This window comes from Eublepharis macularius, chromosome 5 (genome assembly GCF_028583425.1).
Source record: "Eublepharis macularius isolate TG4126 chromosome 5, MPM_Emac_v1.0, whole genome shotgun sequence".
NCBI classification, from domain to species: domain Eukaryota; kingdom Metazoa; phylum Chordata; class Lepidosauria; order Squamata; family Eublepharidae; genus Eublepharis; species Eublepharis macularius.
The window spans coordinates 103,880,125-103,905,510 of record NC_072794.1 but is presented as its reverse complement, the minus strand read 5'-3'; the positions used below and the strand labels follow the sequence as shown (position 1 = coordinate 103,905,510).

At 42.2% G+C, this 25,386-nt stretch overlaps 1 protein-coding gene across 1 annotated transcript in view; it reads left to right on the top strand.

Annotated features, from left to right (window-relative positions):
* ELAPOR1 (endosome-lysosome associated apoptosis and autophagy regulator 1) overlaps positions 1-25,386 on the top strand; it is a 91,424-nt gene that overhangs the window by 56,651 nt on the left and 9,387 nt on the right. The window contains exons 9-19 of the mRNA XM_054981898.1: positions 330-507; positions 1,864-1,992; positions 3,142-3,232; positions 5,418-5,523; positions 11,153-11,290; positions 11,540-11,797; positions 13,980-14,153; positions 17,781-17,961; positions 20,092-20,188; positions 22,231-22,329; positions 25,178-25,304. Coding sequence (XP_054837873.1) covers positions 330-507; positions 1,864-1,992; positions 3,142-3,232; positions 5,418-5,523; positions 11,153-11,290; positions 11,540-11,797; positions 13,980-14,153; positions 17,781-17,961; positions 20,092-20,188; positions 22,231-22,329; positions 25,178-25,304 — 1,578 coding nt within the window. The remainder of the gene's footprint in view (positions 1-329; positions 508-1,863; positions 1,993-3,141; positions 3,233-5,417; positions 5,524-11,152; positions 11,291-11,539; positions 11,798-13,979; positions 14,154-17,780; positions 17,962-20,091; positions 20,189-22,230; positions 22,330-25,177; positions 25,305-25,386) is intronic.

The following is a 25,386-nucleotide window of genomic DNA, read 5'->3' as shown; positions in this document are numbered from 1 at the left end:
TTGAAACACTATGAACTTGTCCTGGGGAGAGAAGGGAATTGTGGTATCACAGCCATTAGCCAATCCCTTACTTTGTGCCACTATTTCTGTGGCAAAGCCTGTAAAACTCGTTTTCGTTGAGCTACATCCTGAATCTGTCAACACAATAGTGAGCATGCTTCCTGAGTGCAGCCATTGCTGTTTTATACATATGTGTCTGTACATACCACTGGTGATGCTCTTGGGTGCTTTTGTCAAGGAATGTGGTATGAATTGCAAAGCTCTATTCATGTTTAAAGTGCCACAGAAGTGTTTGGTATTAATAACAATAATAATTTGCATCTTCCCAGACCCAGCTAATGTATAAATGGGCTGAGCCAAATATCTGCAGAGAAGATCTCCCCAGTGCTGTGTCATTGCCTCCTTCAGGTGTGAAAATGATGTGCCCTCCATGCAACCCTGGGTTTTTCAAGACAAACACCAGCACCTGCGAGCCCTGCGTGTATGGATCATACTCTAATGGGTCTGGTAAATCCCATTTTTTCCTTTTGGATTAAGTGAAACTGTCACATGAGGGATGTTCTTTAAGATGTTAAAATTTGGCAAGCAGCTGTGTGACAATTGCCAGAGATTGCATACAAGGCTTTCTCTTGCTGGTCTAGGAAGCTGTCGATTGCAGCTTGACACCCCCATAGTCATGATACTTCCTGGATTCTGAGATGATATAAAGGGAAATCACTTCTTTTCTCTCATAATCCCTTTTTTCTATCAACAACAGTCTTGTAAAGGAAGTGGACACAGCACCAGTGAGGTGGTAACTAGAACCGTTTGAGCCTCCCTGCTTACCTTCTAAACAAACATTAATGGTAGATGGAGCACTCCTCCTCCTAGGAAACTGACTGCAGAAGGGCTCCCTGCTTGTTCTGGTGGGTGACTTACTTGGCCATGTAGGAAGAGTCACTCTGCATGGTGATGCGATTCTCTGATAACTCTACATGATACCCTGTCCTGAGAAATGCTTGCTTTTTAGCATATTTCAAGACATGGTCAATTTAGTGGCTTGTACCTCATGGGAACCAGTTCTCACGATCTTTTTCAGAATGATCTTAAGCACGTTTTCTCTGAATCCTGTTCAGAATCTGTTCAATGGGGCTTATAGACAGAAAATGTTCTTAGGATTGCACTGGTTATCAAATAAGTATTGTGCAGGGAAACCCCACACAAGAATGGTTTTTCCCACCTGAGAAGGCTCCCAGAAAGATGTCCCCATGAGTGCTACTTTGAAACATGCTGCCATGTTCTCATTTCAGAAGGTGTTACTAGCAACCAGTGAGGAATGGCACCTTCTGCTAAGAATATGTGCTACTCTGATGGTGGACGATGCCATCAAACAGCAGCCAACATAGCAACCCCATAGGGTTTTCAAGGCAAGAATTGGACAAAGGTGGTTTTCCACTCCCTGCCTCTGCATAGCAATGCTGGACCATCTTGGTGCTCTTTCATCCAAGTACTAACCAGGGACAACCCTGCTTAGCTTTTGAGATGTGATGAGATTGGGCTAGCCTGAACTGTCCAATTTAGGGCATGTGCTGCCTTAGGGAATATACTTCTCTTGCTCAGTATCATATTGCACTTTACCATTGCACAGGAAATCTGTGATTAAACTCTGGAATTAAAAATAAAATAAAGGTATAAGGGGTTGCTAATCTAATATACAAATCAATGAAGGATCTCAGGGTATTTAACAGCTTTCCTGTCACTCTGTTTTCCTGATCCAAATCACACAATTTTTTTTAAGATCTGGAAAAGTCAGGATGTCAGTTACAGATTTTCCAGCATGGATGTAGCTTAGCCCTGAAACAGCATTCTTGCATTCCATTCCAGGCTGCATCAACTGCCCTGTTGGGACTGAACCAGTGCTGGGCTTTGAATACAAGTGGTGGAACATGTTGCCAGCGAACATGGAGACAACAGTCCTCAGTGGAATCAGTTTTGAATATAAAGGAATGGCAGGTATTTTCATAAGCATCTTTCTTCCCAAGGCATTTAGGTGGTTTGAACTGCTCCCTCTACTTTCAGTGTTCCGTGCACTTTTCGTTCAGTTCTGTCTAGGCTGTGTGGCCATCCTGATCACATACATCATGCACAATTAGCCTGTGGGACTCATTGCTACCTTTTATCAGGAACAAGAGTCTACAGCTAGTGTGGTTTAGCAGGTAGATTGCTGGATTTGAGCTGGGGAGACTTGGATTAAAATCTCTACTCAGCCGTCAGATGACCATGGGCAGGAGAGAGTAAGAAATAATGAATTTGAAGCAGGGTTTGAAGAGATTTATGGATTATGGAGCTATTGAAGAATCCACTTAGATCAGGCTTTGAGCTACTAAAGAAGCATAACTAAGAAATATGATATATTCTGAATCTAGACCCTGCTTCAGACTATAAACAACTTCCAATCTTTCCTCTTCATTTCTATCAAGGATAGATTATCCTGTAGCTTAGCTCTTGGTTGCAGATTGTCACGTGGCTTTCTTGGAAACCCATGCCAGTGGTAGTGGTTGCTGAAAGAATTTGTATTCCCATAGATATGACTTGCTATTACAGTTCCTAATACTGCACCTTTGGGAAAACAGAGTGGGTGGAGAAGGGGTAGATCTGAATGAGCTGTGGGGCAACCATTGAACCCAGCAGTCCCCAGTTTCCCCTTTTTCTTTCTCCTGCCAATAACTTCTAATACTACATAACATGTGACTTCTTATCATCGTGTTGTGAATTTCCCTGCCTTCACAAGCAATAGCCAACAAAGGGTATGATAGGAATGTAAAACCTCTGCATGATGGTATCAAGGAGGTTTGGGCTGCAGTTTTCAACAGCAGCCACACATCTCCTATAACATCTAGGTCTGGCCTCAGGCCTTTGGGCTTCCCAGTGTTTCCTGGAAGTGTGTGCATTAGGGCTGCCAACAAATGCCCTTATCTTTTAATAAAGGCTCAATGGGATGGTATTTACCCCTGTGCCTTGAAAAGCTGTCACACTGCCTGTTTTCACACATTAAGCTTCTGTAAAACATTTTTCTTCAGGTTGTTGAATTAAATCATATAGCAAGGAGAGACTTGTTTTCAGTGGAAATTGTATTTTGTTAACTTTTGCTTGCTGTTTCAGGGTGGGAAGTAGCTGGTGACTACATTTATACAGCAGCAGGAGCCTCTGATGATGACTTCATGATTTTGACATTGGTAGTTCCTGGATTCAGGTGGGTCTGTACTTGGGTTGGTGCTAATTTGGAGTTCCAAATGTAATGCTGTTTTCAAGGGTTTTTTGTGTGTGATGGTAATCAATCTGAATTTTAAAAACCAAAATGAGATCTTGGTAATTGACTAGTAGGACTGGTCAGACTTGCTGGTGTTGTTCATTCCCATTCTGAAAATATATCCTCAAGGTCAAATTATTAAATTTGCACATGATACCAGATTGGGAGGGGTAGCAAATACGGTAGAAAACAGAGTCAGGATACTGGATGATTTTGACAGGTTGGAAAACTGGGCTAAAACAAATAAAATTAATTTTAACAGAGATAAATGCAAAGTTCTGCATTTAGGTAAGAAAAATCAAAGGTATAATTATAGGATGGGGGAGACGTCTTGGCAGTAAAATGCGTGAAAAGGATCTAGGGGGTCTTAGCAGACCATACACTGAACATGAGTCAGCAGTGCGATGTGGTAGCTAAAAAGGCAAATACAATTTGGGGCTGTATCAACAGAAGCATAATGTCCAGATCACTTGAAGTGATGGTAACACTTTGCTCTGCTCTGGTTAGACTTCAGCTAGAGTATTGTGTTCAGTTTTGGGCGCCACAATTTCAGAAGGATATAGACAAGCTAGAACATGTCTAGAGGAGGGCAACAAAGATGGTGAGGTGTTTTGCCATCTTCTGGGATTGGAGCATGGGTCACTGGGGGTGTGGGGATGGGAGGTAGTTGTGAACTCCCTGCATTGTGTGTTGGGGGAGGTGTTGGACTAGATGACCCTAGAGGTACCTTCCAACTCTATGATTCTGTGAATTATTTGAACTCATCACAGGTTTTTTCCCCTTATATTTTCAATGTGGGCCTACATAAGATTTTTGTAGACTATGATGGGCTGCTCAAAGCCAGTAAAAGAAACTGACCCTTTCTCCAGAGAAAGCACCCAACTCACTTCCATATTCCATCCTCACAGCTGGTCACTGTGGTGACCAGTATGCTGGGGGAGCAGTGGAGCAGGTCAATTAGGGGAGTTATAGGGACCAGAAATTTTGCACGTTGAGCATCACACAAACACACACACACACACAGAGGGAGAGGGAGAGAGAGAGAGAGAAGTACAGAACCTGGATGCAGTGTAGTATTGGGTCCAGAATACTGCTTTCAGTACTTCCACAGTCCTGAATCTGACTTTCCCAGTGATTTCTGAGCATTACAGTAGCAGAGACAATGGATTAAGGGTTGCACTGTGTCTAGAGTTCAACAAGCTCTTCAGACATCTATGGGTATTTGATCTCGTCACATGCAGGCACCAACCATGCTTTCAAAGCATGCATGTAGATGGGGTGCCTTCATGGAAAACATGTTAAATACAAGTACATACCATATTTGACATTCACAATCACCTGTGAGCAAAACCTTTGATATGTTTGCCTATTTGCCACTGGCTTGAACAGCCATCAGACAGCATTGTGACTGTACCATAGCTGTGCTGATAGAGTTTCATTTCCTTGGTGAGGTGGAGTGTCACTTCCTTGCCTCGTTTTGTATGTCTGCACAAATGGTGGGGTCAGGTAATTAAATGATGTGAAGGGGAGATTACATCTCCCATAAGCCTGTGCAAAAATGTACATGTGCATGTTTATGATACAAATCAACATCAAAATATAAGACTTCTTGAAAAATACAATGTTTGTTTGACAGATTTGCTCACTATTTATTTATATTATTGGCTATTGAATGGGGTGCAACAACAACAGATCTGTAGAGGAGAGAGGGAAGTAAGACTTCCATCAGGCTGTATGAGAATATGCATGTACAAAACATTGTTGACTGTACTGTACTGTATTATATGGTCTTATTGTGTGAAAAATAATCCAGTAAACACATTTGAACTGTTTACAGACAGCTGAACTAATTGACAAAAAATTACTTCCCTGGTAAACAGACCAGGAGGTGAACTGGCTGGTGTTCAAGCATCCCTCTTGCTGCCTCCCCAACTTCTTAGAATGCATTACAGATGGGAACATCTGAGAACTGTAGAGAAATTTTCTGATACTGATGCTAACCTCATCAAGCTAGCCGATTGATATAGAGCATACTAATGGTTCCTATTCTCCCATACTGTCCTCCCCTAATTTTTCACCAGCATCTTGAACAATAAATATGACCTGAGTTTGGCTTATTCTCTTGCAGCCCCCCACAATCAGTGACAAAGGACTCAGAAAATAAGGAGACAGCAAGAATCACATTTGTCTTTGAAACTATCTGCAGTGTGAGCTGTAAGCTTTATTTCATGGTGGTAAGTTTATCCAGCTACTTCTTTCTCTTTCCAAAGTGGAGGGTTTTTTTTCTGTTCCATTTTCTTTGGTATTCAGTGTTTCGACCCATGGGATGAAGCAGGCTGTGAAAGGGACACAATCCTTCCTCCTTTGCAAATTATATAATTAAAAAACAGACATGTTTTTCGCTCTTCTTCAACTTTGGAACCCTCTGCTAAAAAGCTGTCTCTTCTTTCCTCAGCAGATGCCATTTTGAGTTTTGTCTGTTGTGGTTCATTGTTTGTTTTCTTGTGCAGTCCCACATGGGACTGCACATGCACAGGCCTGCCAACCAGAGGATTTTACAGCTGTTTCTCCTCTAAGAGGAGGCACTCTCTTCCCAGAGTGCCTGCACAGCGGTTTCCCACCAAAAACGGCAGTTTCTTCTTTGCCACCAACTGGTTAAAAGCATCGGTAGGAGTGTCTCCTCTATGCGCGAGCTTCATGATCACTGATTTTCTCCTGTGGAGGGAGCAAAGGAAAAAGAGAGCAAAGTCTCTAACTTGCTCATGGCTGAAAAAGTCCTGTTTAAAAAATGCACCTAGTGTGCAACAAAAATGACAAGGACAGACGGGCACTTGCTTTGCCTTGTTTGCCTGCGGGAAAGCCACAATGTGAACTCCTGCAGGCACTGCCAGGTCTTCACCCCCCCAAGGCCAGAACCAAATGAGCTACTAGGTTCAAAGCTGTATTTTGGGAGTGGGCATTGTCGGCAGTGACCAGCCCAATAGCAAAGACCTCTTCACTCACAGAGCTCACTGAATGTGAGGATCCAACCTCGAAACCGAGCTTGACGCCAACCACCATGGTGGCTTCAGATCCAACAGTCTCCCCTCGAATCCCATAGAGGTCCTCCTCGAAGGACCCATTGGAACTGTCCAGGAGAGCTCATTCTTCAACTTTACCACCGTTGGATGTGATGGCTAATCAGCTGAGATTCTTGAAATCAAGAGAGGCTGTGTGTGGCAACCTTGGAGCCTCCTAGGAAGAAAGCTAGATCAAAATTGAGACACACTTTGAAAAGGACAGAGAACCCTAAACAAGAGGCCAGTGGTTGACCTCGAAATAAGAGTGGTGGTGGAGGTTGAAACCCCTCTAACACCACCACCTCACTCAAAGTTGGTTTACTCATCTGAAGAGGAAAGTGAAATTATACAATCCCATGTGGATCCAGGGCATTTAGTGGTTCGGAGAACCATTTATCAGGAGTGCTGCCCATATAGATGTGCTCCCTAGTACCAACAAAAGAGACTTCTGGCATCAGGCGCTGATTGGAGGAGATGTGTATCACATGGAACCAGTCCAATCTGTGTCTGAGTATTGGGTCTGGGACCTTGACAACCTCACTTGATACCCAAATCGGCAATGGCATTCTATCTGCCAGAGTCCGAGCTGGAGCAGTTTAGGGAAAGGAGCCCTAGCATCCCTTCTGACCCTTCGCCCGACAAAGCTGTTGGGGACAGGGAATACGTTTCTTCCACAGATGACTTTCGCCTCTATGCAGAGCAAATGCCAAGGATGGCAAAATCCCAAGATATCGATATATCTTCGACAGAACCTAAACCCAAAGATAAGATCTTGCAGCGCTTATACTTTGACAACCCAGCCAACATTGCCTTCCCCATGATTGAAGGTTTTCTAGATATGATGACCACCGTATTTGAGAAGCCAGCTTCGATTTCATCTACCTCTAAGAAGGATAAGGTATTGTATAAGACAAAGGAGGACAATGGCTCTTTCCTTTTCACCCACCCATCGCCTTTCTCGCTAGTTACTGAGGAAATGCAAACAAGGCAAAGGCAAAGACCTCACTCTACGCCAGCTGATAAATAGGGCAAAAAGATTGATGTGCTGGTTAGGAAGGTGTCTGTTTTGTCAGCCTTAAAACATCAAAATAGCAAATTACGTTGCTATTATGGGAGCCTATCATATATTCCTATGGAATAAAATGGCTGCTTACAATGACCACTTGCCCAAGGATCAGAGGGTACTTGCTAAAGTTATCCAAGAGGAGGCGATCAGACTTTCAAAGCAGCAAACTAATGTTGGTCAGAACATTGCTGATTCCTCAACAAGAGCTATAGTTCTCAGGAGGCATGCATTGCTGCAATCTACTGCCTGACCTACAGAAACCAGAAGCAGGATGGAGGACCTACCCTTCAAGGGGCAGATTTTGATTTCTGCTAAAACTGATGATTACTTTGCATAGACGGAAGGATTGTCAAACAGCCAGATCATATAGTGTTCTCTCTCAGCAATTCAGCTCAAGGTAGTTTGGCAGGCAGCAGCAGCATTATAGAAAAAAGCAGTATTGATACAAGACTTACCACCAATATCCTCAAAGTCAACCGAACATGACTAATCAGGGGCAATATCAGAGACGTAAAACCCTTTATAAGCAGTGGCAAGGGAACCCTGTTTCTGGCTCCAAAGATCTGCTTCATGAGAATTAAGGAAATTCTTGATATTTCAGTTGGGAGATAAGATCTACCAATATCAAGTCTTGCCCTTTGGTTTGGCAATAGCTCCCAGAATATTCACTAAATGTGTGGCAGTTAGAGTGGCATTTCTACACAGTGGTGTTCTATTTATCTTTATCTAGACAATTGGCTAATCACTGCACATTCTAGAGAGGCCCTTCAAACTTATATTAGTTTGATGGTCAGGACATGTCAATGCTTCGGCCTCATTATTAACTTTAATAAGTTGTACCTTAACTCAGCAAGAAAGGTACAATTCATAGGGCCTGTTTTAGAGGCTGAGCAAATAAAGCATTCTTACCCTTGGAGAGGGCTAGAAAAATACAGTTTATAATACATTCCTTTCTGAAATGCAGATTTCAGTCAGCATTAAAAATTCAGCCTCTGTTAGGCCTGATAGCAGCCAGTACAATGGTCATACCGTTGGCGAGTATGCATATGAGATGCCTACAGCTTTGGTTTCTATCAGTCCATAACTAAGGACTGCATCCTCAGGAAAGAAAGTACTCCATACCTAGATTAATCTTAAAGTCACTGAAATGGTGGCTCTCTGACTCACCTTTTTGAAGGAATTGAGTGTGGCCCCGGATTGGTAGATACCATGGTCATTTCCGATGCTTCTTTAGAAGGTTGTGGCGGGCACATTGCCAGAACTTTGAAGTCCATGGCATATGGCTATAGGAAGAGAGAAAGTTACACGTCAGTATTTTAGAACTAAGGGTGATTCGTTCCACACTTATCTCCTTTGCAGATATGTTAGAGAACAAAATTGTGCAGATACTCACAGACAATTGTACATCCATGTTTATATCAATAAGCAAGAGGGTACAGCATCCAGGATGCTTTGCATGGAGGCTCTCTCCATGTGGGAGTGGGCAGTATGACACAAGGTTACCCTCCAGGCTGTACACATCCCAGGAGTTTCCAACAGTGTTTTAGACAAACTAAGCAGATTGGGTTCTGCTACTCACAAATGGTTGATCCTAGATCAATATTTACAGCCAAACTTCCTACAGTGGGGATTCCCAGACATAGACCTGTTCACAATGAGGGAAAACAGTGCGGCCCATCCTCCCGGCCTGTGGGGCAGTCGAGGCGGCACATGACCTGTGGCGGCCTCTGGAGCAGGCCCCGTGGCCAGCTGCCACTGCGGTGACCTGCACGGCCTGTCCTCCTGGCCTGCAGGGTGGTCGAAGTGGCCCGCGGCCCGTGGCAGCCTCCGGAGCAGGCCCTGTGGCCAGCCGTGGCATATGTTAATGAGTTATGTTAATGAGTTATGCTAAGGAGTTCCTGCCACTCTTTTTCTATGAAATGACCCCTGGGACCAACCATTCCTTAAAATACATCCAGAGAAAGTAGGTCTCAGATCTAGTCTTGAGTTTCTTCCTACAGTGGTTTCTAAATTCCACATGACTCAAGATAGTACTGCCAGTGTTCTTCCATCGCCTACTTTGGAGGCAGAAACAGCACCTCATACTCTTGGATGTGAGAAGGGCTTTTTTGTTCTATTTAGATTGTACAGCCCAATTTAGAACAGGTACCCAACTGTTCATTTGCTACATAGGACCTAAGAAAGGGAAAAAGGCATCTTCACAAACTATTGCACGATGGGTAGTACAGGCCATCAAATTATGTTATGAAAACACTGACGTGCCTTGTCCATTGGAGATCCATGCACATGCTGCCAGGTCTCAAGTGACATCAGCAGCACTTCTTAAAGGAGTTCCACTACATGAGATCTGCAAAGCTGCAACTTGGGCATCCACTAATGCTTTTATGAAGCACTATGCTCTGGATGGGTTCAACAGGAAAGAAGCAGCAGTGGGTCAAACAGTTCTGCAGTCATAGTTCTAGTGAAGAGTCAACCCTCCTGGAAAGTGGCTTGCTAAACTCTCATGTGGAACTGCAGGAGAAGACCAACAATGAAAATAGAGTTGCACTTCCCTGTAACTGTTGTTCATTGAGGTCTTCTATGCAGGCACACATCCCTCCCTCTGGCCCCACTATATACTTTTCACTTCTCACCTTGGAGAGTTTGGTGACAAAGGAGAAACAGAAAGTCAGGAGGCACGCTCCCCCAGAGCGTGGGCATTTTCAACGGGAAACTGCTGCACAGGCACTCTGGGAAGAGAGTGCCCCCTCTTAGAGGAAAAAAAAGCTGTAAAATCTTCTGGTTGGCAAGCCTGCCCACACGCAGTCCCATGTATACCCGCACAGAAGACCTCAATGAACAGGTAAGTGCAGCTCTCTTTTTTCACTGTTTGGGGTAGGGCCATTGCTGCATTTGTCTGTTTAGCTATTGCTTACTTTCATCTTGACATCAGAAAGAATGAAGTGATAGTAGATCTCCCATGTCTGCATCATGAGGAAGTTGCCATTGCAGTGGTCTGTCCCTCTTTCCCTCCTGGGGATATTGTGCCCACTGTTAAAAATCCTCTGCACTAAATAAAACCTCAGGAAAAATGTATAGATTTGCCCTTGACATACTGCCTTTCATCTGTAGGGACTTCTTGATGTGGAGAAAATGTCAAAGAGATTCTCTCTCTCTCTCTCTCTCTCTCTCACACACACACACACACACAGAGCATTCTGATGCAATAGAGTCTATATATTAATGCAAGTTGAACCTAGTTGAAATTTTGAAAACCACTTGTATGTAAAGTTACTCATCTTTCAATCACAATATTTACATGCAACTGAAGAAAGCATATTTGCTTCTTATATTCCGTGAAGTACACTGCAACAAATTTGCCAACAAATTTTACAAAACACAAGAAGCAACACAGAATCAGGTAACATGTGTGCGTAAACTCTTTCCCATGCTTTCTGTGCCACTACCCCTATCAGTTTCACTTGAGCTCCAGTGAGTTCACATGGAACTTTCTCCTAGATACTGCTGCCCTTCCCCAAAATTCCGCATCTTCTTCTCTGTAGCTATCACTTCCTTTCCAACTAATGTCTTACCTCCCCTAATATTTAGCTGTTGGGGGCGGGGGGTGACTCACAAACATCAATCTGCCATTATTCCCCTAGTTCATCTTCAAGTTATGGAAAGTATTACAGGTCTGCCTTTGTGATAAATTATTTCAGTAGAAATCCTCATCTGCTCTTTACCCACTTTTTCTGGCAGGGCGTGAATTCCAGGACAGATACGCCTGTGGAGACCTGGGTTGGCCCGAAGGGAAAGCAGTCCTACACTTACATAATTGAGAAGAATACCACGATGAGCTTCACATGGGCCTTCCAGAGAACAGCATACCATGATGCAGTAAGGGACTCTTACTTCCTGGGCGCTTTTCTGTTTTCAGCCTATTCCTTTGTTACCATTTTTATGGAGGGATCCTGCCTCAAGAATCTTGGCTGTTTCTGTGTCTTCCAAATGTGGGTGGTTACAGCAAGTAATGCATAGCACTTCCTGCAGCATTTCTTCCTCTCCCCTACACCATTTTTACTCCTCCTTATGAAGCTCTTTTGTCTCTCCAAGGCACATAGGATAACAATTTCCATTTTGTTCCAGGGCAGAAAATACACAAACAATGTTGCCAGACTGTATTCTATCAATGTGACCAACGTCATAGATGGTGTCGCTTCCTACTGCCGGCGGTGTGCTTTGGAATCTTCAGGCTCATCCTGTACCTCCTGTCCAGCTGGGCACTTCATTGACAAAGACTCTGGCAGCTGCTATCCATGCCCACCAAGTACTTACCTGAAAGCTCACCAGCCCTATGGCAATCAGGCCTGCATCCCTTGTGGCCCTGGCACAAAAAACAACAAGGTGCTGTTATCCTCTTTATGATTGATTATTCTTCAGCTGTGACAGCTGATTGCTTCACTAATATAGACTGTGATTTAAACCAAAGTACACTGCAAGAAATATGTAAATATGTGAATGGACAGAGAGCTATGCATTAGAATATACACAAGTCCTGTTGTCCAAAGCCATATATTAATGAGCTAAGGACATATAAGTATCTTTACTTATGAAGGGCTGCATCTGGACAAGGCACAATCTCAAATGACAAACCGGAGAATTCCTAGCCAGCAGCTCTGCTCATGAGTAAGGAGCTCAACATGTCTCTTTGTATGGCAGACAAGACTGTTTCTTCATGAGTGGTTGTGTTGCTTCTCTTTGTTGATGCCAACTGCCCACCTATGAAGAGAAGCAACAGAACACTCTGGGAGGATGTAGAATGCTTTCCACTTCCACCAAAAAAAAGTCATGCTGGTGTAAATAGTTTTTTGGTCTTGATGATAAACTACAAAACTAAGGGAGCACACAGGCTCAAGGAAGTCACAAACACTCACAATTTATACAGTGTAATTCATCAGTATATTTATCATAAAGTCCCAAACCTACATAACCATAAAGCCCAAATTATTGGCTGGTGAAAATTCCAAATCCAGAACCAACATTCAATATTCCAATTGTCAAGAACTAGTTGTTATTCACTCAGGATTGGTCCCCTCTATGCTACAATGAGAATACATTCAATAAATACAATATGGAAGCTGCAGGAGGTTTCTTTAAGCAGTGATTGGGTGATTTAAATGGACATCATATAAGCTAGCATTGGGGATTATTCATTACTTGTCCCATTGTATCACTGCTCTTTGCGGATAGGAGGTCTAAATTGTGGAAATAAGAGGTTAACGTAAGTATAGATTTTGGCTAAATGTCTCTCAAGATATTTCTGGATGGCAGCTTATTTCGTTATGGTTTGTCATAGAATAAACGGCCTGAAGAAGAAAGCATATTTGAAACTAGTGAAAGGATAAAGAGACCGGTATAGCTCGTTGCCATGGCTATTGACTTAAGGTGAACATGGTTGCTGCAACTTCGGCGAGCTGTGTCACTGCTGCTACCATCAACAATTGTGGACGCCAGTAATTGTGAACTTATCCCGCATTAGCGGAAAATAATATTGAATGTTGGTTCCGGATTTGGAATTTTCACCAGCCAATAATTTGGGCTTTATAGTTATGTAGGTTTGGGACTTTATGATAAATATACTGATGAATTACACTGTATAAATTGTGAGTGTTTGTGACTTCCTTGAGCCTGTGTGCTCCCTTAGTTTTGTATTTCTTAGGAAGTCTATCCCTGTTGTTGTTAGTTGCTTGATTATAAACTCCCAAACCGAGTCATCTCCAAGGAGGATGAACTCTGTTGCAAAATTCTGTTGCTATTTCTAACTGTGTGGAACCATACTGAGGTCTTAAATATCTATTAGAATATATGTGAGGTGATGTTAAAGGATGGCAACGTTTTTTAAAGTCACTTGCATACATTTTAAGGCCATTTTTTCCATACTCACAGTTCCATGGGCTCTAGTCCATGACCACCTCTGCCAATAGCAATACAAAAGCTGCAGTAGATAAGTTGGCCATAACAGTGTAAGTTTTCTTCTTTATCAGTTGCACTTTAAAAATAAGTGTTCCTATTCTAGGAGATATTAGAGAAATATTAGGGGAAATGCGCATAGCTCTTATCTGCAATAGCTGCTTAATAAATATTTTGTGTACCTATAAATAAGATTTAATTCAAAAATTCATTAGTGTGTTAATTTTGTTTAACAGTTTCATGTTTCTCAGACTGAAAAGCCAGAAAATTTACATCAAAAGGGTTCTTCCCATATTAAAACTACCCAGTGTTGTTAAAAATGTATCTCCTCAGAAACACGAAAAACGTCACTTACTGCCAAAATGGAAATGGCACAGAATGGTTCCTGGCCACACATTCTGTTTTGTGTAATTATCTAAATGGTTCCATGACTGCACTGTGCAATTGGCAAGCAAGACTCAGAGCAGTTCTGGTCCTGACTGCCATTAGACTCACTCATCACTTTAGAGTTCCTTACTCTCAAAGTAAACTGAGTTTCAAAACTGGTGGAGAAATCAGCAATTTCTCAGCTCATCGGGAAGGAAGCAAATTGACTGTGTAATATTCCTCTTCCCAGATCCATTCTCTGTGTTACAATGACTGTCGCTTCTCAGTCACCGTGGAAGGCAGGACCCTGGAATATGACTTCTCAGCCCTGTCTAATAGCACATCCTTTTCAGGGGATCCAAGTTTTACCTCAAAAGGGCTAAAGTATTTCCATCACTTCAACATCAGCCTCTGTGGCAATCATGTAAGTATGTGTGGCATTCATATGAGGCAAGGGGCTCTCTGTATGTCATGAGAACCACCCTGAGACATCCAAGATGGAAGCAGCTCCACACAAGTCTGTAACATGTTTACATGGTTCATTGCATAGATTGCTTCTATTGTGAGATCTCTCCATTCCAATGCCGTTCTGCAGCTGCTGAGAATTTGTGACCTGCTTATCTTTGAGTAACATATTTTTATGGACTCCTGTAATTGCTTTCCTTTATTATCTATGTAGTAGTAATGGATGGTATAATTTTCTTTTGAGTTAGTCAGTGTTAAATACGCAAAACAGTTTTGCTGTAAAAAAGAATGAAATGAAAGAAAAGATTCATCATCATCTCTTCCTGCACAGTCCCACATGGGACTGCACAGACCAGCTGTAGTGAAAAGTTTCAAGCTTTAGAGCCCTACAAGTGGGCATTTCCTCCCCTTCATGCACGCGTGGCAATTTCCTACCCAATTGCGCAGGCCTAGAGGAGAGAGACCCCACGCTTTTCTTCAGTTCTCTTTTTGCCGCTGTCAGAAGAGGTTCTTCTGCCAGCAGCCTATTTCTTTCTTCTTCCTTCCTTTGTTTGATCCTAGAATAGAAGGTATGTCTCAGACGTCTGTTCAAAAAAATGCTTGCAGTATAAGACCAAGATGCCCCATGTTGACAAGCATGAATTGTGCCTTCTTTGTCTGGGTGAATCCCATAACATGGCTGTCGACACTGCCAGAGATTTACAGAAGCACTAGAACCTCAAGGCTCAAAGCCACTTTTGTGGAGAAGGGTCTTGTCAGGCTTGGATACCCTGCAGCAAAGTCACCCACTATGCTCCAGTCTGTCCCGGTTCTGAAAACCCCTTGGTTCTGACCACAAAGCCGGGCAGTATAAAATCTCATTCCCCAGCACAGGCAGTTCCAACTCCGAATAGATCTTGGAACTGGTCCCCAGTTCTTATGCCCTCCAACCACCCATCATTGGAGACTCCACCTGGAAAGCACAAGGACAAGTCCAAGCATCCCGAATGATCAGCATCTTCCTCATCCTTAGTATCACGCCACAAGAAGAGGTGCCATTCCGTCTTAGCACTGCCCTCAGGTACATCTCTACTGGACCCAGAGGAGGAGGTGACCACACTGCCACACACACCTTCGCCACCACCCATACCCTCTCTCCACAAGGAGGAGGACCCCACCCTTTTTACCTGAAGAAGGTACAGTTCCGATATCAGTTCCTCCTTCCACTCCATTCATTTCCAGCATGCCAAGTGCTCACCCTCAGATGGTGCCCACTGCTTGGCCCTCACAGCTGAGCCCTTCTGTTCTGGCACCATGGCCAACTAGTACAACATGACTTTATGGCAAGACTTGCTTATCTTGCTCCAGTCCATGGCATGCACAGGCCATTTGTCACTCCCTTGCTTCCTTTGCAGGTATTGTTCAGAATAGAAAGGTGCAGGTGCTCACAGACAATACCACTGCCCTCCGTTACCTAAACAAGCAAGGGGACATGGCTTCCCTCAAACTCTGTGGAAAAGCCATGAAACTTTGGAACTGGTCGATCCATAGCAACGTGTCTTTACAGGCTATCCATACGTTGGGCGCAGAGTACTGCAGGACATATATGTTCTAGGGCAATAGAAATGCACCATGAAATCTAATTACCCACAATAAATATACAATAAGTAATTTCATTTCACATAATCCATGAATATCAAAAATCTCTTAATAAAATGTCTATCCAGGAAATGTAAGCTACATCGTTCATTAAATGAGCAACAGTGCTGTGTGTAATTTGTAATACATGAAAGGGCAAGTGCTTCATTCAATGTATAAACATAGAGGGTAAGCTACTATACACAAAAGAACATCAACTGCAAGACCTGGCAATAACATCTTAACAAAAATTCAAATTGAGTATTTGGCCACAGCCATAAACATTTCTTTTTAGTCCAAATATATCTCAAGCACCAATTATAATGTCAACTCAGAGAAAACTCCTAGCTGGGAAGTAAAGTGGAGTGAAGTCCCAATAGGAATGTGGTTTTAAAGATTCAGCAGCCTTGTATCTCACAACAAGGAACCAGCTTGAATGCCCTGTTTCAAAAAGTTCTTTTTTCAAGGTTTGGCCGTTTATATCACAGTCTCCTTGTTGCTGTAAATATAAATATTATAAATACCTTTGCCATACTCAAACCAAAAACAACGAACCCTATAAATATCCATACTTACAAGCATTTCCAATCAGTTAGTAAGTAGCTCAGATACAAAATGAAAGAACTTCATTCCTTTTATAACACTTCCTTCAATACCAAAGAAGATCCACCACTTAAAGGGACATTATTATTCTAATAATATACCAAAATCTGTACTGAACTTTATAAAAACAGAAGGTATCCTAGCATGGTAATTGAGCATGCTAAAAAGTGCATGAACGGTGTAGAAAGAGTTAACTTGCTGGTGTTTTTTCCTGTCCCCTCATCAGAATCAGAGAGGGTCCTACATAAGTCGGATGTCCATAGAGCTTTATTATTTTATTTAGAGAATAAAAAGCTTCTGCAAAACAAAGTCTTGCTTGTTTGTTACGCAAGACCTCATAAGGGGCACCTGATGTCTGTCTAGTCACTTTCTAGATAGATAGTAGCTGCTATAAGATTTTCATATAAACAAGCCAGTATTGCGTGCCTCATGGCAGTCAAGGCACATTTGACCAGAGTGCCAGTCTTGTCAAAAGCCTTCCTCTGAGGTGTCCCACCGCGTGAGATTTGCCAAACAGCAAAGTAATCCTCAGTTGACACCTTTGGCATGGATACCAATTCCAGATAAGAATCAGCTGTGGGAACAGCAGTCCTACACTCATTATTGAATTGACAGACTGACCCACCTCCACAGTAAGTAACTTGCTATTCTCCCATGTGGGACTGCACAAGAAAAGACAACAATGAAAACAAGGTTGCGCTTATGTGTAACTTATTCATCAAGTCCTGCCCTGCTGAGAGTTCTATCAATTGGCATAAAATAGGACTCCAACAGCTCAGGATAACTGAAGGAAAGGGTGGTGTAGCTCTCCTCTAGGTGTGCATGATCGGGTGGGAAATTGCTGTGCATGCACAGAGAGGAGGAGATGCCTCCTTGTAGGGCTCTAAAGCTTGAAAGCTTTCACCATGGCTGGCCTGTGCCTGCGCAGTCCTGTGTGTGCCTGCACAGAAGAGACTTGATGAACAGTTACAGGTAAGTGCTACTTTGTTTTCTCTAATAGTATCACTTGTGTACAATACTCAAAATGAACCTAAAATGTAGCTGAGGTGTACCTCTTGTCAGGAATTAAATTATCTGAAAGCTAATCAGACACTTGGGGTTTCTTAAGTACATGCCTATATTTGAATTAGGCCTCACCACAATCTTCTAGAACAAACATATGAAGTGATTTCTTGAAGCTTCTGTTGAAATTGTTAGCATCCTAGAAGGGTTCACACCTAAAGGGCATTTCAGCTGTTGAGATGCAGGTGCCTCCCTCTCGTTTGTTGAGGAGATTGAGGCTGATGCTGTGAGTCTTTAAAATAAGGACAGTAATGTGAAAAGAGGGGCTTCTATCAGATCTGACTCTCCCTTTTGTCTTCTGAAGGGAAGAAAGATGGCTACCTGCGCAGACAACGTCACAGACATCCGGATTCTGGGCAAGGAGGCAGGGTTCTCCAAATCAATTACCTCCTATGTATGCCAATCTGTCATTGTTCCCTCCGACATGATGGGTTACAAAACGATAGTGTCTTCACAGCCAGTGAGCCTAGCAGACCGATTTGTAGGTGAGAGAAGCAGGGAGTTTTCATGTTGTTTGAAAAGAAGCCTGAAGCTGCTTCTAGACAGAGGCTTTTCTGGAGTGTGGGGTGTGCTGATTGAAGTCACTGAGCCAACCTAGAGTCAAACCTTCTAGACATGTGTGTACTTAATCCAAAAGAATGATCATTTGGTACCCTACTTTGGCTGGATTTTTCTGGTTTGGGCCTGGCTGCCGGAAGAGCAAGTGTGATACTAGCTTTTTTGCCTTCAGCTGTTGTTTATTTAGGGGTACATCAAGAAGAATAAACAACTATTGTTCTTGACTCTGCTCCTGGACTTGCTTGAAATGGCTGGCTCCAACCTATTAGGATTGCCACAGCTTGGAAGATAAGTGTCCTGTCCTTTTAATAGAGGCTCATTGTGTAGAAATGGACAGCTATAACTTCATGGCATGGAAGTAAATAACATCTTTTGAAGCTTCAGTTAAAGGAAAGGGACTTTTTTTTCTTTAGGCACTTCGTGGCCCTAACCCCCAGGCCTTGAATACTTTTTTTATTTTAAAAGTTAGTAACTGTAAAGCTGCTGGCAGATCATGTATTATCTTGTAACTATGCCTGCATCAGATTTTATCTGCTGCTCTGATCCTGTTTTGAATTTGTAAAGAAATCAATGAGTATTATGAATGGTTTTTAATGATATGTTTGTATAATGCTTTGTTGTAACTGTTAGCCAGCATGGTTGTCCTCAGTGGGTAGAAAAGTGGCATACAAATTTTGTAAATAAATAAAATAAATTAATAAAAGCAGAGTGTATCCTAAAAGTTATCATAAGACGTTAGAGGTGGAATTCTTTTCTATGGAGGGAGCCTCTTTTGCCAAGTATTTATTTATATGGTTTGCTAAAATTTATAGGCCATTTTCAAGAAGTTCCAAAGCAGCATACAAAGTAAAAAAGAACATAAATAACAAAACTACAATGACATAACATTAAATAGTAAACTATTATAAAATATGATCACAGCTGCGGTTATTTAGAAAAGGCAATCAGTTTCCAAGCAATACCAATTAAGAGGCTATCCATAAATTTTAAGCTTTCAGATTCCCCCCCCCCCCAAAAAAAGATTTAACAAATGGGCTAAGGTATTTCTCAAACTGAAAAAAGGTCCATATCTTTGCAGTCACCACTGAGAAAGCCTTGCTGTGTGGTAAGGGTATTGTGGCCTCTTGGTGAAATAAGGCTGCAGCCTCCAGGTGGGACTTGGAGTTCTGGAATGACAACTGATTTCCAGACAACAGAGCAGTTTCTTTGAAGAAACTGGCAGCTTTGGAGGAGGGACTCTGTGGTATACTACGTATTCTAAGTGAAATCTCTCCCCAAATTTCCCCCTCCAAAATCTCCAGGAATTTCCCAGGCTGGAGTTAGCAGCCCTGCTGTGAAATTGAACTTGAAGAAACTCATTAGCTGGCCTTAAGAAGTGGAGGGGCTCATGTAGAAGCATTGTCAGCAGATAGGTCGCACTCAGTGGGAAATGGGGCGATGGGGACATGAAGGGGTGTGCCACTGGCTCGTGTAGCATGACACTGCTTCTGGGGAAAACCTAGAAGTGATGTTGCATCACTCTAGAAATTGCTGGAAACTGTACAGTTTCTGGTGATTCCTAGATAGATGAGATTTCACTTCCGGGTTTTCCCCTGACGTGACATCATACCTTGTGCGAGATTGGTGATTCTCCTTCATTTTCTCCCACTATCCAAAGAAGTGGTGGTGGGAAGTGTGTGTTGCTGGTAGGAGGTCCTGGCAGCACTGTGCAGGAGTAGTTGCTCAGTAAGATGCCACAGTCCTAAACTACTTCAGCATAGCTAAAACCAGCCCCTTGAACTTGGCCCAGAGTCAGTAAATAAGAAGAGTTAGCCGTGTTAGTCTGTAGTAGCAAAATCAAAAAGAGTCCAGTAGCACCTTTAAGACTTAGTCTTAAAGGTGCTACTGGACTCTTTTTGATTTTAGTAAATAAGAAGCCAGTGCCATTGTTTCAATATTGGGGAATTGTTTCATTTTGTTGGTCCAGGGTTGGGGAAGGGGGTATAAGTAGGCTGGGGAACAGGCCATAACTTATTTCTATGCATCCTCCTCCTCACTGGCTTGTTTCTCACTTCCAGGAGTAACTACAGAGTCCACCCTGGACAATATCACTTCCCCTGCTGAGTACTTCCCTGCGGAGAATGTGGGCTTATCAGATGTGATATTCTTTTTTAGGTAAGCTGCAAGGCTGCTAAGCGTAGGTAAAGGCAGGCTTTACCCATTTTACTGTGGAACACGCAGGTCTGTCAACAGTCATCCACAATATGGGGAACTTTTCAAATCTATTCTTTTGAATATAATCATGGGATGAGCCTTGGCTGCTTCCCTGCCTTTTGCCCTCAATTGCACTTTTATGGCCTTGTAATAATTGCAACTTAGGCAAAGATAACAAGAGAACGGTGTTTTGGAAGTGCCATGATTTACAACAGGACATGGCCTCGAAAGTCACTGGACATTATGACTTTGATACTCCACTCCTTATTTTCTTTCTTATTTTGCCCAGAAGATCATGATACACACTTACAGTGCAACCCTATGGTGAACTACTTGGTCTAAGCCCATTGAAGTCAATGTGCTTAGACTGGAGTAACTCTCCATAGGATTGCACTGTTAGTCTTTTTTCCACAATTTTCCATCCCCTTGCCAATTCCAGTTGGGAAATTCCTGGAGATTTGAGGGCAGAGCCTGAGTAGGGAAGACTTTGGGGAAGGGAGGGATCTCAGCAGCGCATAATGCCATTCAGCCAACCCTCAAAAGCTGCCATTTTCTCTAGGGGAACTGATCTCTATAGTGTGGAGATCAGTAGTAATTCTTGGATATCTCCAGGCCTCACCTGGATGTTGGCAAGCATACATCTACTAAAGGTTGCCAGCTGGGCAGGGGGAAAAATGTCCTGCCTCTTTAATGAGTGAAAACTAGAAGTTGAAGCTTATTGTGGGCAGAGTGCCCAAGCAGCATTCAGGATACTGAACAGATTAAAGAGTCGCAAAATGCTTTATTTGTGAAACTAACAAACTGGACAAAGACAAGAAAATAAATTAGTTGCCTTGCTAACCCAGAGAGTATGCAGTGTGCTACAAGAAAAGCCTAAGAATAGCATTCTGCAGACAGACAAGGAAAACCCCTTTAGAAAGAAGTTACTTCTCCTACAGTCTTATCTAGCTAGAACTTGCTGCTCTCTGCATGATCGTTTTCTCTTCTTCCTTGTACACAAGACATTGCTTTCTTCAACAATTATTGCATGAAATTAAACAGTATCACCTGGTAATTGCTTGCATATCAATTGATGTTAAAAGAACAGCTAGAGAGACCAGTTTAAAAGTTGGCTACTCTCAACGCACACAACTTCAACAAGAAGGAAGCACACAAATGTCCAGAGAATGGCAGCTTCCATTCATTTTCTTCTAGTTTATCTTCAAAGATACATATTCTTTTTTCACAGTTTTCCTCCCTACAAACACATACACTTATTTATGTGTTCCCCCCCATCAACTTTCAGCCGACTTACGGCAACATTGTAGGGTGTTCAAAGCAGGAGCAACCCTGACCTTCCTTGAGCTGTTTTGTTGTTGCTGCTGTTAAGTTAGAGCCAAACTACAAGTGACGCCTTACACAGGTTGGACACTTGTCAGCTTCCCTCAAGTTTTGATGGGAAATGTAGGCATCTTGGTCTTGCAGCTGTAATGGAGAGCCAAGCTGTAAAACCAGGACGCCTACATTTCCCATCAAAACTTGAGGGAAGCTGACAAGTGTCCAACCTGTGTAAGGCGTCACTTGTAGCTTGGCTCTTACAGAACAGCTAGGAAAGAGGTAGCAAGTGAAATACGGTGTGGCTCAGTTCCAGATCGGGATGAAGGCAAGCAGAGAAGGACTGCTTGGTGGAATTAGCTTTGCATGTACAGTGCTCAGAAGAGAGAAAATGAACACAGGACATAGCTTGCCAACAGAGAGATTGCAAACGGCCCTGCCATGCCCCTACTTAGCCAACAGATCAATTTTGTAGAATCCTTTCAGAAGGAAGGGAATGTGAAAGAGAGTCATAAAACAAGGGATTGACTGATTAGATCACAAGCAATGTTCTGCCCACTCTTTCTCTAAGTTATAGGGTGAATTCTGCAATTGCATCTCTATAGGAGACATAGCACTGCAAGCTAGTATGCTTTGTCAAACTGTAGCCGAGATTTTGTCATTACATATCATGTTTGCTTAACCTGCAGATCCAATGATGTGACCCAGACTTGTAATGTTGGGCGATCCACTGCCATCAGAGTAAGATGCAATCCCCTGAAGTCTCCTGGAACTCTGTCTGTGCCAAAGTGAGTTCAAAATTTCTTCAAATGTTTGTCTCCATATGACCTGCACCCTTTAAAAATTGCAAGCTGCCCCAAGCTGAAGCAGTCTAGAAACTGAAACAAAAGCCAAGTCTGCACAGGTCTGTTTAGCTGGTTCAGTTCCCATACTGCAGTGGTTTTTTTTCTGACCATCTGCACCAGATTTGCCGCCATGAGTAGTCACTCTGCCCACTATGTGGCTTTCCCCCAGCTTTCCTGGGAGCGCTTATGCCATGATTTTTTTAAAAAAAATCTGCGTTGTGGCCTGGTCTGCTGTTTCCCCTGCACACTATTTATTCTGTTTTTGGGTGTTCCACTGTCTCCTCCCTCTCCCATTCCCTGCTGGCCCACTTCATTGTGATTGGCTACTCTTATCTATCCTGCCACTCCTTCTGTCCTCCTTTCCATCTCCGTTCTCATCCTCTCTTTCCTCTTTTTTTTTAATGTTAAGTGCAGCACAGGATTGATGAATCACTGATTTGAAATCATGGAAGGGGAAGTTCCTTTTTCATGCTTTTTGCAGAGAGATGATACAACTGAAATTAACCGACCCTCATCAATTTCACTTCCTAGCTAAGTAGAGGAGGCTAGTCAATTTCACCCTCGGAGTGGGAAACTGGGAACAGGAGATGTTTGTTCTGTTGTAGTCTCTTGGGGGAGCCTGCTTGACCTTGAGCAGTCCATGAATCACACAGCCTGTTTTCCTGTCTACAGTGTTAGAGGACTGTTAGGAGAAGGGGGGGGGGAATTAGGAGTAGCCTTGGGGAACTTGATACTTGTCTGTAGCCGCCAGTCCTAGCAAGGATGGCATAAGTATATGATACTGGCATCTTATCAATAAAGAACTTTTACTCATGAACTGAAGTCTCTTGAGAGTTGCCTGGCATACTTACAAGGAGTTGAATTTTTTTTTCTGCTGTGAGCTGTCCATCTTTCCCTCTTCCTCTCCTCTTATTGCAAACGACAGATATTGTTGTTTCAAATTCCATCACTGGTTTAGACTTCAATTTTATTCCTCTTCTCTGCTTCAGGGAAGCTGTGGGACTTTTTATTGTTTAAAGAATTGCTTGTACATTTATAGTGCAATCCTGTGATGTGCTACTCCAGCACAGAGATCAAAATTTCGAGAAATTTTGAAGCCATGGGGGAAAACCTTTTTTTCTGAGAAGGAAACATAAATTTGTGTGGAAATTGAAATATATACAATATTTATGTTCCTGTCAAATCTAAACCTATTTTGCTGCTTAATGACATAAAATGTGTCATTTATAACAGCATAAAAATTATGTTAATTGGTGTATTTAGGGAATTTAAAAGTATAAATGCCTTAGTTTTCTATAAGAAAAACTGCAAATATGCCCAACCCAGTACTAAAATCAGAGATACCAGCAAACTGCTATACCATATGCTATCAGCACATTTCACTCATTTCAAATGGAAAAAATGAATGCTACGCAATGAGTGAGGATAAACTTGTCTTAAAAATCATTTCACTTATTTCAAAAGGGGAAAAAAATCCTAGGATGTTTTTTCAGTGTTCCCCAAAATTTCCATTGGAAAAATGGGGAAAAGTTCTCAGAGTTCATATTATACATTTTGAATGAGTAAAACTTTATCTTTAAGAGCATTTCATTCATTTTGGTTAGGATTTTTTTCTTCAGCACTTACTCAAATTCCTAATTTTTCCATCAGACAAACTGATAAAAACTCCAGGGGAGGAACCTTTTCACCCAAATTTTTCTGGGTTTTTTTGGGGGGCCACTGTACTATCTGTTGCTTTAAATATAATCCTCCTGGGTAGTTCTATATTGTTTAATGTCAGAATTACTTTTTCTCTGTTTCAGCGTTTCTTCAACTCTGTATTAGATTTTTTGCTAATGTTATGTCTTCGTAAATTTGCATTTATATACCCTATGGCATTGTTTATTGAAATGCCCTTGATATTGATTGTACTAATCTCATAGTATGTAATTTGCCTTGAGTATTAGTGAGAAAGGCAGACTGCAAATAAACAAACAAACAAACAAACAAATGTCATCCAGTCTAAGCCCATTGAAACTGATGGATTTAGACTGTCATAATATTGCATAGGATTACAGTGTTAGTCACTTAAAAGTTCACTTTACATTTTATGGAAATCCCTAAAGTTTTGTAAAGTTGAAAAACTGCTCTAAGGAAGAGGCGGTGGTTCCAGGTGACATCCTGGTTGCTAGCCAGCCTGGCTGTGTACAGTCAACTGTTGCTGTAAATGGGCAGAACTAATTTCTGTTGAGCAGGATCCTAAATTGGATTGTATGTCTGATCAAAATACTACAAGTGCATTTTCACAGCAGCTCCACTCCTGTTTTTTAGTATTTCTGTATGCACCTTTTGGTAGTGCTTGTGATTGTTCTCAGAGATTCTGTGTTCACCAGTAAAGAAATTTCCCCTTCTTTTGAAATCTCATTTAGACTATCATGAGTCCTATTCTTCTCCTACTAAGACTCCCAGTTAAAACTCTTAATTTTTTAAAAAAACTAGCATATTTATTTTCAAGGCTAGCTATAGCATATCAGTTTCTCCACATTCAAATATCATGTCCTTTCACAACTTCCTTACCCCTTTAAGAGACAAAGATATACTGGAAACAGAAAGTGGTTAAATGCTCTGAAGATGGAGCCTCTTGGAACATTTGGATTTAAGGTTACTTCTAAGTGGTCATGTCTCAACAGCATTGGTCAGGAACTATATGAGATTTGGCATGATATCATCAGTAGCTAGGTTTTGAGACATGTTGATAATAGGCCCATGGGTCTCATTTCATTTAAAGTGACTTCTTATAACTTCCTTACAGCAAGTGTGCTGAAGGAACCTGTGATGGGTGCACTTTCCACTTCCTGTGGGAGACACTTGAAGGCTGTCCTCTCTGTTCTACAGATGATTACCATGCCATCATCAGTGCCTGTGTTGGAGGAATTCAGGTAGGGACTCAGAGTCATTCTTGTGAGTTTCTTTTTTCTCTCCAAAACCTACATATTTTAAATACATTGCTGTTAAAATGAG